Source organism: Musa acuminata, chromosome BXJ3-6 (assembly GCF_036884655.1).
Source record: "Musa acuminata AAA Group cultivar baxijiao chromosome BXJ3-6, Cavendish_Baxijiao_AAA, whole genome shotgun sequence".
Taxonomy (NCBI): Eukaryota; Viridiplantae; Streptophyta; class Magnoliopsida; order Zingiberales; family Musaceae; genus Musa; species Musa acuminata.
Window position 1 is genome coordinate 28,379,659 of NC_088354.1, and position 12,952 is coordinate 28,392,610.

The 12,952-nt window shown below is 33.3% G+C and overlaps 1 protein-coding gene across 5 annotated transcripts; it reads left to right on the forward strand.

The window, feature by feature from the left end:
• The first annotated feature begins 1,244 nt into the window (after positions 1 to 1,244).
• On the forward strand, positions 1,245 to 4,094 carry LOC135640178 (transcription factor bHLH68-like). 5 transcript variants are annotated; one of them, XM_065154382.1, is made up of 9 exons: positions 1,246 to 1,633; positions 1,806 to 2,130; positions 2,293 to 2,418; positions 2,535 to 2,600; positions 2,797 to 2,862; positions 3,051 to 3,101; positions 3,280 to 3,327; positions 3,497 to 3,547; positions 3,670 to 4,079. In XM_065154382.1, the coding sequence occupies exons 1-9, from the start codon at positions 1,383 to 1,385 to the stop codon at positions 3,826 to 3,828; spliced, it is 1,143 nt and encodes a 380-aa protein (XP_065010454.1). In that variant the 5' UTR covers positions 1,246 to 1,382; the 3' UTR covers positions 3,829 to 4,079. The 5 variants fall into 5 exon arrangements, with proteins under 5 accessions (XP_065010456.1, XP_065010454.1, XP_065010458.1 ...); XM_065154383.1 differs by having other exon boundaries at positions 1,248 to 1,633; positions 2,347 to 2,418; positions 3,670 to 4,094; XM_065154385.1 differs by having other exon boundaries at positions 1,443 to 1,604.
• The last annotated feature ends 8,858 nt before the right edge of the window (positions 4,095 to 12,952 follow it).

A 12,952-nucleotide genomic window follows, 5' to 3' on the forward strand; every position in this document is an offset into this window, starting at 1 on the left:
TTGTACATTATATGCATGTCTCCATGAATCATTGAGTGTGAATCGATAGATACATTATGGACCCAATTAAGCTTAGGTTGTTAAAATGGAGTCTAATATAATGATCAAAGATATAAAACTTTGCATATGTTGTTTGAATGTACATGTTTTTGTTCTTCGGAAACACGATTTTAATGATGAAATTATCTATTTTATCGTCAACCTGATGCGATGAGATTGATGATCTGGCCTTATTTTTTTTCTTTTTAATATTATTGAATTTAGAAGAGAGAAAAAGACACGAGTTCAAGGGCTGTAAACCAATTAAGAAAAAAAAAATCTCTCAAAATAAATAATATTTGTGTATCACATCTTAATCCATTCCTACAACAACTTACATCAAGGGTGTATTCGATGAAAGAAATTTCTAAATACTAAAAATGAAAGTATAAATAATAATAATAATAATAATAATAATAATAATAATAAATCATTTGTCTTGTGGCCACAAGAGTCGATCTTGTGGCCAATAACATTAAGGCTTCAAAGACAGAATCAAGCAAAAAGCATAGTTTTCTAGCTTTATCATGGAACATCATGCAACGAGTATAATTCCTTAGCTTTAGCATGGATCATCTACATGTAGATGATCTCTCACTCATGCTTGGTGAGAAATAGACTATAAGTTCTTCTCCATCTTAATTGCCCAAGAAAACAAAGCTCAAAGGATATGTTCTTCCTTCATGCTTTTGGTAATTAACTCTAATATTCTCACTTTTGCACTTCATGAACTACAATAATAAGAATGTCAAATTCCGAGTAATCATTCATTCTTAGTCACACCACTAATGAACTATCAACTGGCCACCAACATATAATTAATTATTTGTTAACTATGGACTTGTCTACTATATGGGTGGTCCATATCCTCTCACCTTGAGCAGACTAATTTCCAGTGTGCTATGGTGACTTATCCTTTGTCACTCCTTAAGGACTCCGTATGCAATAGATTACAGAAGATAAAACAATGTTGACTACAATACATACTTAGGCCAATCCTACCATACAAACTTGTAGCTTCTACCCTAATTAAGAACTCATATTTCCCTAAAACATTCTTTCACTGTGAAACTGCCACTATCTTTTGTTTGCCCACTTTGTGATAAAGCAAAAGAAAGGAGGGGGGAGAAAAGCAAGGAAAGTAAGAGAAAACATTAAATAAAAGATGGGTGGAAAGGAAGCTCCTCTCCATACCTTGTAAACATAACCTACAAGCCCTTAGCTGGTATTGCTTTCCTCTCCAAACCTCAACCAGTAAAGTGAAAAGAAGCAAAGGTTGACCTGGGTGACAGGGAAAAGGAGTGGGAGCTGCAGAAGGATAGGGCGGAAGAGGAGCTGTAGGCATGAGTAGAGGAGCTTATCAGAGCTCCATAGTGCAGCAAATGATGGGGAGAAGCCCTAGCTTGTGGAGCATGAACAACAACCTGATGCCACCTTCTCAGGAGATGTCCACTCTCTTTGCTTCTTCCTCCTCTTCCCCTTCTCCTTTGTCTTCCTCCGTCTTCCCTAGGTACCCAAAGCCTGCTGGTTTTGCCCCCATGATCCCTTGCCATGAATCCCAAGAGGTACCTGAATCATGGAGCCAGCTGTTGCTGTAATACCCTCTCTCTCTCTCTCTCTCTCTCTCTCTCTCTCTCTCTCTCTCGCTCTCTCTCTCTCTCTCTCTCTCTCTCTCTCTCTCTCTCTCTCTCGCTCTCCCTCTCTTCACTGTTGCTAATATAAGATCTGTTCTGATATCCCATGCATGGTGGGAATACAATTTACAGGGGGGGATTGGAGGAGGAAGAGGAGGGGCGCAGCCACACTGGTAATTTCCCAGTGAAGAGGATGGAGAACTGGGAGTACCAACTGCCATACACACCAGCGAATGCCCACATGGTTGATATCAAACAAGAGGGCTCTGAGGTCGGACACCATGCCTATTACCATGGCAAAGAGCAAGGAGCTCAGGGGGGTAGGTCTTCATGGAGTCAGATGGTGCCAGCATCCTCTCCCAGGTCTTGTGTCACGACAAGCTTCAGCAACAACATCTTGGACTTCTCCAACTGCAAGTCGCAGAGAAAGCATCACAAATCTGACCTTTCGTCCGAGGTAAGGAACGCAAAGAAAGGGTTTCGTTGTTGTACATGTTCTTATCGGTTATAATCTTGCTCTTCAAAAAGGCAACTCAACGATTCAAAGAAGAGAAAAAATCTTATATTTGGTGTTCTTCAGATCCATATAAGTTCTCGTTATAGCCAATATTTGTTGCAGATACTCTTACTCTATGGTGTGCAACGTCTTACTTTCCTTTCTTCCTTTGCCAAGTGCAACAGCAACAGTGGTGCAGCTTTGAAGAAGGCTAGAGTTCAGACCTCCTCAGCACAGTCATCTCTCAAGGTTTTTATCTCCATACTTACATAATAGTTGCCCTCTCGCTCGATAGAAAAGATAATTTATAGATGTAGCAAGTGAGAGAAAGCATTTGACGATGGTTTATGTGTGTTTCTTCCCAGGTTAGGAAGGAGAAGTTAGGAGATAGGATAGCAGCTCTACATCAGCTAGTTTCTCCATTCGGAAAGGTACTACTACCAGGCTATGTGCACTAGATCTAGATGCGAGAGGTCACTCACTAGCCGGCTGCAAGTGTTGCTTCTGCTGCGCATGGCTCTCTGTCTCTCTGTCTCTCTCTCTCTCTCTCTCTCTCTCTCTCTCTCTCTCTCAGTCATTATTCCTGGTCATCAAATAAAGAAGCCCTGACATGGCTCCCTTTTGCAGACTGACACTGCGTCTGTACTGTTAGAAGCCATTGGCTACATCAGATTCCTCCAGGGTCAAATTGAGGTCCAATCTCTCTCTCTCTCTCTCTCATGAACAAAAAGCACAGATCTTTGGGTATGGATGAGGTCGCGCGTGCGATAAAAGCTGATTCAATGGCCAAACCATCCTTTAGTTATTGTTGTCTTGCGTCGTCATGTGTTTCAGAGATTAATACCTCTTCACCCGATTCCCAACCCTTTTGCTTCATGCAGGCTCTGAGCTCCCCGTACCTGGGCAGCAGATCAAGGAGCACGAGGCAGTGCGTAAGTATCCAAAATGCCCCATTCCTTCACTGCTCCCAACACTTTACCTCTTCCGTTAATTAGGGCTGAAGCATAAGCAGACAACAGCAAGTTTCATGAGCTCTCCTGCACATGCATGCATGCATGGAGATTCTACTACTTATCATGTGAGCTTAACAGTGGGATGCTTATCTTCCAGGGTAAAGGAGAGAGTAGTAGTATATTTGTGGAAGACCCTGGAGTACAGGTACATGTGGCTACCTCCTGCTTCATGTTCTTTTCCTCCTTTAAAGAGAGCGTCGAAAGAAGAATAAAGCTGCAACTTTACAGCCTTCAACATGATTAGCTATTTATTGACAGATTTAGGAGATATCAAACCCATGATTAAATCCAATTTATCCTGTTCCTTTGAACAGCTGTTGAGTGCTGATAGCTGCATGAAGAGAAGAGGTCCACCAGCTGATCAGGTACATCGTGATGTTAATTAGGTGACTCAAAGTAGCTTTTTGCCCTGTCGTTAAAGGGTTATGATTGATTGCAAATGATGGTCTTTCTTTCACATGTTATTGCATATCATTCATATCAACAGGATGATGGTGGTGGTGGTGATGGTGATGAAGATGAGGATGAGCCCAAGGACCTGAGGAGTAGAGGACTGTGCCTGGTGCCTGTGTCCTTCACATTGCATGTTGGGAATGACAACGGAGCCGATTTCTGGGCTCCTAACTTTGGGATGGGGTTTCAATGAGAAGGGCATGGCACAAGTCTTCACATCAATTTATGCTTGTCCGCTTGACATCTCACTGTAGCAAGAGAAAGGAAAAGGGAAGGAATCTTACACCTCATGATTGAAAAGCTTAGGGCCCTCTTACTCGGGTACTTTATTGGATGTGGCAAATGTAGCATATTAGGGATTTCAAATAGTGAGTACATGTAGACATCAGGGCATGGGTTTGTAATCTTCAGACATGGAATGAACCGATTGTCTCCTTCAATTCATTTCATTGAACTGTACTACTAATATTGGCCACCAATTAAATTGGCTGTGAATGCCTCAAAATTAGCTCTTGCGGAATTGCTCGGAATACCTTGTTTTTAAGCATGTATTGTTATACATATAATAATAAGCTTGAAGGGCTGATTGTTATGGTTCTTATACGTTTAATCTCTCCATTAATTTGGGAATTGCTGCTGATGCAAGTATTTTATGGACTCTTTAGTGTCGTCATTCGGTATGATGAATTCAGTTGTTCGCTTCTTCTTGTATAGTTGACCCAAGGGCGACTCAAAACTTCATCATCCTTTCTTTGTGGCTCTTGTCTGATCACAGCGAGAGAGAGAGAGAGAGAGAGAGAGAGAGAGAGTGAGAGAGAACGAACGATCATTCCTCTTTCAACATCGATGCGGATGCAATGCTCCTCTTGAAATTCTTTGCTTGGCTTTTCGTCCAATGACTATAATCTTACAAAAATACTTAATAATATCCAAAATAAAATGGTTTACGATGAACACCCATGATCAAATTAAACAAATTATAAAGCAACTGTATGTTGCAACCAACAAGCATTAAAAAGATACCAAGAAATATGTGTGTGCTGAAAAATATAAAACAAAAGCGCAAACACTTGATGTGCCTTTTTATCATGAAATTTCAAAGGATTTCACATTCATAACAAATGAAGAAAGGCAAAAAAAATAAAGTCAACACCACAACAATAGTAAACATAAAGATTTCATGACATACTAGATATTAAATTCTTCCTCCTAATGTTATACCATTCTTTGAGTAAAAAAAAGAAATATTCAAAAATGAAGTTTATAATATATTTAAAATGAAATCAACTCCCTCTCTACTTTCTTCTTCTTATCATCAACATGCCAAATCATGCTAAACACTATTTGATCTCTCCTAGTGTTAGAATTCTAAATGGATTTAAATAAAGTTAATATTGTTTAGAATCTCTCTCTCGTGTCATGGTAAACTGCATTATTTTCTTCAAATCTTTCATGTGTTTCCTTAAATAATGTTGGTCAGATTCAAATCTCTGTAAGTACTGCATTTTATTTCTTCTCAGCTTAGTTATTTGCTTTTCATTCCAAAATCAGAGCTTGCTTATATTTATCTATTCATTCCTTAAAATAATTCAATAAATAATGTCACAACTGAGATTATGCATGTATTTTTCAATTAAGGATTTTTACGAGCATGGTTTGCCGCCTTCCTCTGCCTCTCCCACGGTAAAACTTCTGGCTTCGCCAGAAGTTTATTCTAGGATTTTCTTTATTACTTATCGTAGATTCCTTATTCTAGGATAAGACCTTCTAGTGACAAAATAATCAGTTAGTGAAAGATTACGGATCTTCTCTCATCTCTTCTTCATCCATAATCCATCACTTATAATGGTTCTATGAGAGACAAAAAGAGAGAAGAATACGAGTCTAACTTTTCTTATAGATCAATATTACTATAGCTTTCTAATCTGACGATGACCTGCTTATAGATCAAATAAAGGCTTTTTGAGTATCATCGAAAGATACGTATCGTATATTTGATCTATTATTATTTGATTTTAATTTTTATTATTAAAGTTTTTTACATAACAGTAGTATATTACAGTTTTTATGCTTATAATTAATATCAAAGCTATGTTTTAAAATCAAATATTTAAATTATCAAGGTATTTTAGATCTATTTTATATTAAGATTTGTTTATTAGCATCATTCACTTACAAAAAAGTGTTGTTTGATTTTAATTTATAATGCTTAAACAATCTATTTATGTTATCGTTCAGTTTTTCTATCTAATCGATGCTATAGCCTACTTGTAGGCGATGCGAGGTTCCTCGTATTTGATCGATGGATCATTATTAACAACTTGTTGTTGGCAATAGAATTGTTTAGGGTGACGACCTCCGGTGGTCGCTAGCCCAATCGCGAGCAATGACTACGTACGTAATGGAAGCACCATGGGGTGCGATAATCAACGACGATTGCATGCATAACTTCTTGTATACAATAGCCTTATGATGATTGGCCTATCTTAGTCACAGGTGACTATAGTAGCGCCGCTGCGTGTAGCGGTTGTGGCGACTATAACAACATCGCTACGTGCGGTTGCAATAGCGTTGATGCCTGCGACGGCTACTGCTAGTCATAAGTGCCCTGCAAGCACATATGACATGCTACATAATCTTTTTATTTATTATTATTATTGATATTTTCTCACTTTACATTGCATGTTGTATATATTGTGATGTCCATGGATCTGTATAATGAGAATCAGATCATAATGAGATCACGATAATGAGACTGATTCGCCTTTAAACATAGACATTAAATAAACCCGATCATAAGTTGCTTGAGAGGGACATCGTGATAACCGAACAGACTAGTGTGATGCATACTCATTTATATGATGGAGGCGATTGGTCATATAGCTGCTCGTGTGGGGACACTAGGAATATAATGCAAGTGCTCATTGGAGAATGAGTTTACTGATTGATCTACTCATGGAATGCTGAACGGTTAATGATACTTCATTATCAAATAGCAATTGTGTGATCCTAGTTGTGTGTCTAGTCCTTAGACTTGAAACGCTAAGGATGCCTTATATGAGTACTCCGCTCTTTGATACCGGACTTATAGATCTAGAGATTCTAGATCTAGCACAACCGATCATTAGGAGTGGTCGCTAACTTTATGAGGGCAATTGAGTGTTGATAGAGGATCATTCGCTCTCAGTGTCATGAGAGGAATATTCTATGTGTTCTTACTCAGACAAATCCCTAAGCTAGGGTCTTTTGGATTGAGAGAGACAGAGTTCTCCAAAAAAATCCAATTAGACTCGAGTAGATTCCACATGGGCCTAATAGCACCATACCCAATATATAGTCTTTGAGATATTAGATGGATGAGAGACTATAAAAATATGGTAACTGAGGACAAACAGATCCAATGGATCGAATTCCCTTGTATCATCTAGGGACTACGGCGTAGTGGTCTAGTATGTCCGTAGTCGATGAGAAAGTGAATTATTATAAGAGATCATAATTCACTGAGTTAGAAAATTTTTTGATAGGCATGACTCATAGCCAGCTCGATATTGGGCCTAGAGGATCATACACATATGGTAGGTGTTGTAATGAGTAAAGATTCAGATATAAGATATCCATTGGAACCCCTAGTTTATTGGATATCGAATAAACCCCTAAATTATTGGATATTGAATAAGCCCCAAAATTATTTGGTAGAGATCTACTAACCTAAGAGGCTTGGGTAGTTGGATAGAGATTCAATACCCAATATGGCAGAATCCATTAGGGTTAAGTTGATAGGGATATCTATAAATAAGAGGGAACTAAATGAGCATAGGCTAGATCTTTTTTTGTTGCTACCTCATTCTCCTCCCTCCCTCTCAACCGATAATCCTAATTTGAGGTGTGTGATAGTAAAAAGGGTCGATCCTTTCTTGATCACGTGGTATGCATGGAGAGGAAGATCATGTTACAATTTGAGGAGCATCTTCGTCGCATCTACGATTACCACTAGATAGGAGGATAGTTGATTTCCTTCATCCACTCCTATAGATATGGGATTTTATAGGGATATATGATCTCCCTAGGTAATAAATCTTACTTGATACATGGGGTTTTGATTTTGCGTCTTGTTTTACTCATCAATCTCCACATGATGATGAGAACCCTTTGTTTAGGAAATCTGAGATTTTATTTTTTTATTTTTCTATTGCATATATGATGTTTTGTTCAGGTTTCCCATTAGCTACAATAATGCCATTGTGGCATTTGTTGGTCGCAACCGATGTTGACTGGATGTTGAAGGCCATAATTCTCAGCATCTACGTGGTGGACATATAGGCACAATTGCGCACTATGGCAACCGTGGGGGTTGGTGGTTAGCGCATATGCATGATTGCATGGTGGGACGATTTGTCGAAGATGCTTGAATAGCAACGCACCACAGAGGCATTCCACCAGTGAGGAATGCAACGGCATGGGTCGACGACCAGTGAGGTCATGGGTCGACCACTTGAGAAAAGCCGCACCACCATAGGTGGTGCGTAGGCAATGGACAACAACTATGCCGCCAACCTACACTCATGGGTGTAGTGGTATGTAGTGATGATAGTTGCAAGTGAGGACTTAGAGTTTTTTAAAAGATATTTTTATTCTCTAAAAATTAAATAATTATAACCTATGTACTTAAATTTACTTTTTAGTTATGCCCATCAAAAATAAGATATTTTCATTATATATTTGACTTAAAATTATAATTTTACCACTTAAAAATTAAAAATTTAACTTATTATCTTAATTATAAATTGACTAATTTAATTTATTTTGATCAAACTTAATCATGGTTATATTTTGACTACTTGATTGGATTTAGACTCAATCAATAAAGCTTTAATCGAATTTGAAAATTTTAAAATTTGATGATATCTTGATTTTGGTCAAATTTAATTTTTGATTGATTTAGTTGAGTTGATGTTTAGCCCAATTCTAATCCTCCCCAATTAAATAGAATTGATTAATCTAATTTATGGTTATATGTGAAATTTTAGAAAATATAAATTATAATTTTTTTATAGTTTCTTATATGACATATTGATAAAATACTTATGTTTGATAAATAAAAATCTAGTTATTATTTTTGGATATTTGTTTAGTTATTGACATGCATATGTTTGAAATTATAACATAATATTTATTTATACATAAAGATATCATTTATGATTTATTATGAATATAATTATTATATGAGTTTTTCTTTATGTTGATTAATATTCAATAATTATTATGATTATTATTTTATTATTATTAAATTATTTTAATATATATTAGATTGAAAAAAATTAGTAAATATTATTTGTAACTCACATCCCTAAGTTTTATCTAATCATTAGTTACCAAAGTAGTCTAGGATGATAGGCTTATAAGATATGAATTACAATAAATATTTTAAATTATATTCATATTACTGGATTAGTTTTGTAGTTGTTAAAATAGTCTAGAATAATAATTTATAAAATTATATTAAAGAATTAGTTCTAGATGATATTAATAAAATAATATTCATAAAGATATACATAATTAAGAGGTTTAGATAATTCTACAGGAGAATCTACTTAAAATAATTATATAACAGGATAGGATAATATTATTTTGGATATTCTTGTAGTTTAGGATTATATATACAAAGATAGCAATACTATTTTATAGGGATAATACCAGTCATTCATAAATAATTTTGAATAACAAAAAATATGTTAATATTCTACCCAAAGGTAAAATGGAGATGGTATTACTAATTCAACATTTATTGAAAAGCTTAAAGTATCAATATTATATTATTTTATTATAATGGTACTTCCATCATTATATTCTTATAAACATCTCTATATTTTTAAATTAAATTATTATAAATAGCTTGAGCATATATAATTTATATTGAGTGTGTTAACTAGTTGAAAGGATCAATAACATAATTACTGAAAATTCTATTAAACAAATAATTGAGATAAATGATCAAAAAAGATATAAAAACTTAGTTTATGATAATTACTAATAATATTTAGACTTTATTATAATCTATAACTAGTGCACTAGAATATTTAAAGATTAATTAAATTTATTAATAATTTATTGGTTGATATATTAATGAAAGAATTGACTAGAATTCAATATGATAATATTTGAGAAAGTCAAGATTATATCCTCAATATTGCTGACAATGCTATAAGCTCAAGAATATTTGACATAAATGTAGTTGAATTCTTTCTCATATAATTTATTTTTAATCTTATTTTTTTAGTTTGACTTATTTAAATTTTACTATAATAAAATTGAGGATAAGTAAAACTTAAATGAGCTAACTACTATATATGTTTAGAAATAATTGAGATTAAAGTAGAAAAGACTTATAATATTTTGGATACTACTCAAAAAGTTGATAATAAAAAAAGAACGTTAAAGTGTAAATCATGAAAGTTTATAAATATTATATATACTCATAAAAGAAAATTTTTCATAGTAAAGTGTTATTTTGGCAAAAAAAATCATGTAAAGATAGACTATAAGACTTGGTTTGATAAGGGAACGATATAAGTTTCAAATCAAACATTATATGTCCTTTTTTAGTACTTGATGAATTGATTCTGATGCTTTAATTTATGTTACTAATAATAAAGATTTATTTTAATATGAGAATCAAAAGAGTATAAAATAATTATCATTACAGAGAATCATCTTAAAACAACAACAATACTAGTTTATATTTATTGTTTATGCCTTGAGATAATTTATATGATGTTATATTCCTACTAGAAATTTAAGTTCTTTATCTAGAATTGTCAAGATATTATTTCTCTTTTGATGGTTGTGAATTTAATATATTTATAATTTAATAAAAGTTACCTTTTGAATTCTATATTATGGTTTATATATAATTATATGAATTGTGAGTTTGCAATGACTTTGTAAACAAATATTGGAATGAAACAGTTTGATAAACTCTTTAAGATTCTTTATATCTACATGTCACTCAATGTTTACTGTTTTAATAGAGAGGGATATGTTATCATCTTTATAGATTACCTGTTAATATTTGATTGTCTAAGGTATAAGGCTATTAACAGCTTTAGGTGTACATAAATGAAGCCAAAAGATAATTAAATATAAGAGTCAAATTTATCATATTTGAAAGAGGTGATAAGTTTTATGGTAGTTATAATGAGTCTGATTATAATTTTATTTTTTTGTTATATTTTTGTAAAAGTGAGGTATTTGTACTTAATACGCCTTACTAGATATGCTACAATAGAAGGGGATTTTTTAAAGATAATATTACTCTCTTATGGATATGGTTAGGAGCATAATAAGTTATTCTTCTATACTTGAATCAATGTGAGGAGTAGCTCTAATGACAATTATGTATATCTTGAATAGGATTCTTAGTAAGTTAATTTCATCAACTCATTTTATTTTATTTTTGGTAAGTAAAAATAAATAGATTAAGTATAAAGTTTGTACAAAATAGCTCTATCTACACAAGTCATAGACAAAAGCCTGATATCTCTTTAGAGTAGTCTCGGAGAGTGTACCCCATCTTAAAAAGGTGGAATGGTCTCACGCCACCAAATTATCTCCAACAGTAGTCAAACAAAGAGGTAGTGATGACTACACATGTTGTAGACTATGACTCCTTATTGTAGTCAACAACTAAAATGTAATGTCCAAACATGCCTAGACTACTTGTGAGTATATCGTATTATTAAAACAGATAACTATGGGATATACAATTTGTCAACATCATTCCCGAGATCATTAACTGATAGCAAAATTGAATATGATAAAAATATATTTCTCTCTTCATATGAAGTGCTCCATTTTTATATCTTGCTCTATACATGATCTTGAGTCTCTAAGAATCTTTATCAGAAGCTGAGTATTGCTTGTGTTTTAACACTCAAAGATTTTGTGATATTTCTTCTTCTAAATCCACCAAATAGTGCATCTGAAAGTAACATTTGTCAGTTATGTAAGAGGTCTTTTTCTTGAGAAGCTTTGCATGAGTTTGCCTAATTCTTGATGCAAATTTGGCAAACTCCTTATTGTAGTCAACAAATAAAATGTAATGTCCAAACATGCCTAGACTACTTGTGAGTATATCGCATTATTAAAACAGATAACTATGGGATATTTAATTCGTCAACATCATTCCTGAGATCATTAACTGATAGCAAAATTAAATCTGATAAAAATATCTTTCTCTCTTGATATGAAGTGCTCCATTTTTAGATCTTGCTCTATACATGATCTTGAGTCTCTAAAAATCTCTATCAGAGTATTGCTTGTGTTTTGACACTTAAAGATTTTGTGACATCTCTCCTTCTAAATCCACCAAATAGTGCATCTAAAAGTAACCTTTGCCAATTATGTAAGAGGTCTTTTTCTTGAGAAGTTTTGCATGAGTTTTTGCCTAATTCTTGATGCAAATTTGGCTATTGTAGCCTATTTAGTTCAAATCTCTATAGAATCTCCTTCCATATCTAATTAGTATAATCATAAGCAAAATAGAGGTGGTCAACACTTTTTTTCTGATTAACTCATTTTAAGTTATAAATTAGTAGAAAACTCAACTTGAGACATTTATATATTTGGAATTGTCCCGTAGAGATAAGGATCTTTAAATCACATAAAAGGAAATTGGATTCAAGGATTATTTTTTTTTATTTTTTTTATTATTTATCCTAAAAAAGAGGGATATAGATTTTATTTTTTTAATCATAGTATGAGGATGATTGAATTTGATAATATAAAATTTAAAAAAAAAACAAATTAATGAGAATAAAAATCTCAAAATTTAATCTTGATATTGATGAGATGTAGGTTAATATTCGTTAATCAATTTCAAGGGATTATTATTTCTCAAATCACTAAAAAATTAATGAGAGTGAATAGTAACATAACATTGATAAACTCCCATACGAAGTTGATATTATTGCTAATGATCTTATAAGAAAATTAGAATCGATAGTTTTGATAATACCTCAAAGGAAAAGAAGATCCGTTATTTTTATTATTATATGGTATGTCTATAAAAATTATATTATGACATAAGAATCAAAATAATCTCATATTATTTTTATAAGTTATAAGAAATAATATTTCTGAAAAATGATAAGATACAATAAAAGAAGAGTTAAAATTAATGAACTAGAATAGTGTATGAGAATACGTCAAATTGCCTAGTAACTATAAAAGAGTATTATATAAACATAACTCCAAAGATAATATCAAATGATATAATAGCTAGACTTATGATTATATATTTTACTTATAAAGATTGCATC

Bases quoted from the DNA above. Each gene is read 5' to 3' on its own strand.
- LOC135640178 (XM_065154382.1), top strand. From the start codon at position 1,383: ATGAGTAGAGGAGCTTATCAGAGCTCCATAGTGCAGCAAATGATGGGG. The intron at 2,863-3,050 runs GTCCAATCTCTC...TGCTTCATGCAG, and splicing joins TCCTCCAGGGTCAAATTGAG to GCTCTGAGCTCCCCGTACCT. The intron at 3,102-3,279 runs GTAAGTATCCAA...CTTATCTTCCAG, and splicing joins CAAGGAGCACGAGGCAGTGC to GGTAAAGGAGAGAGTAGTAG.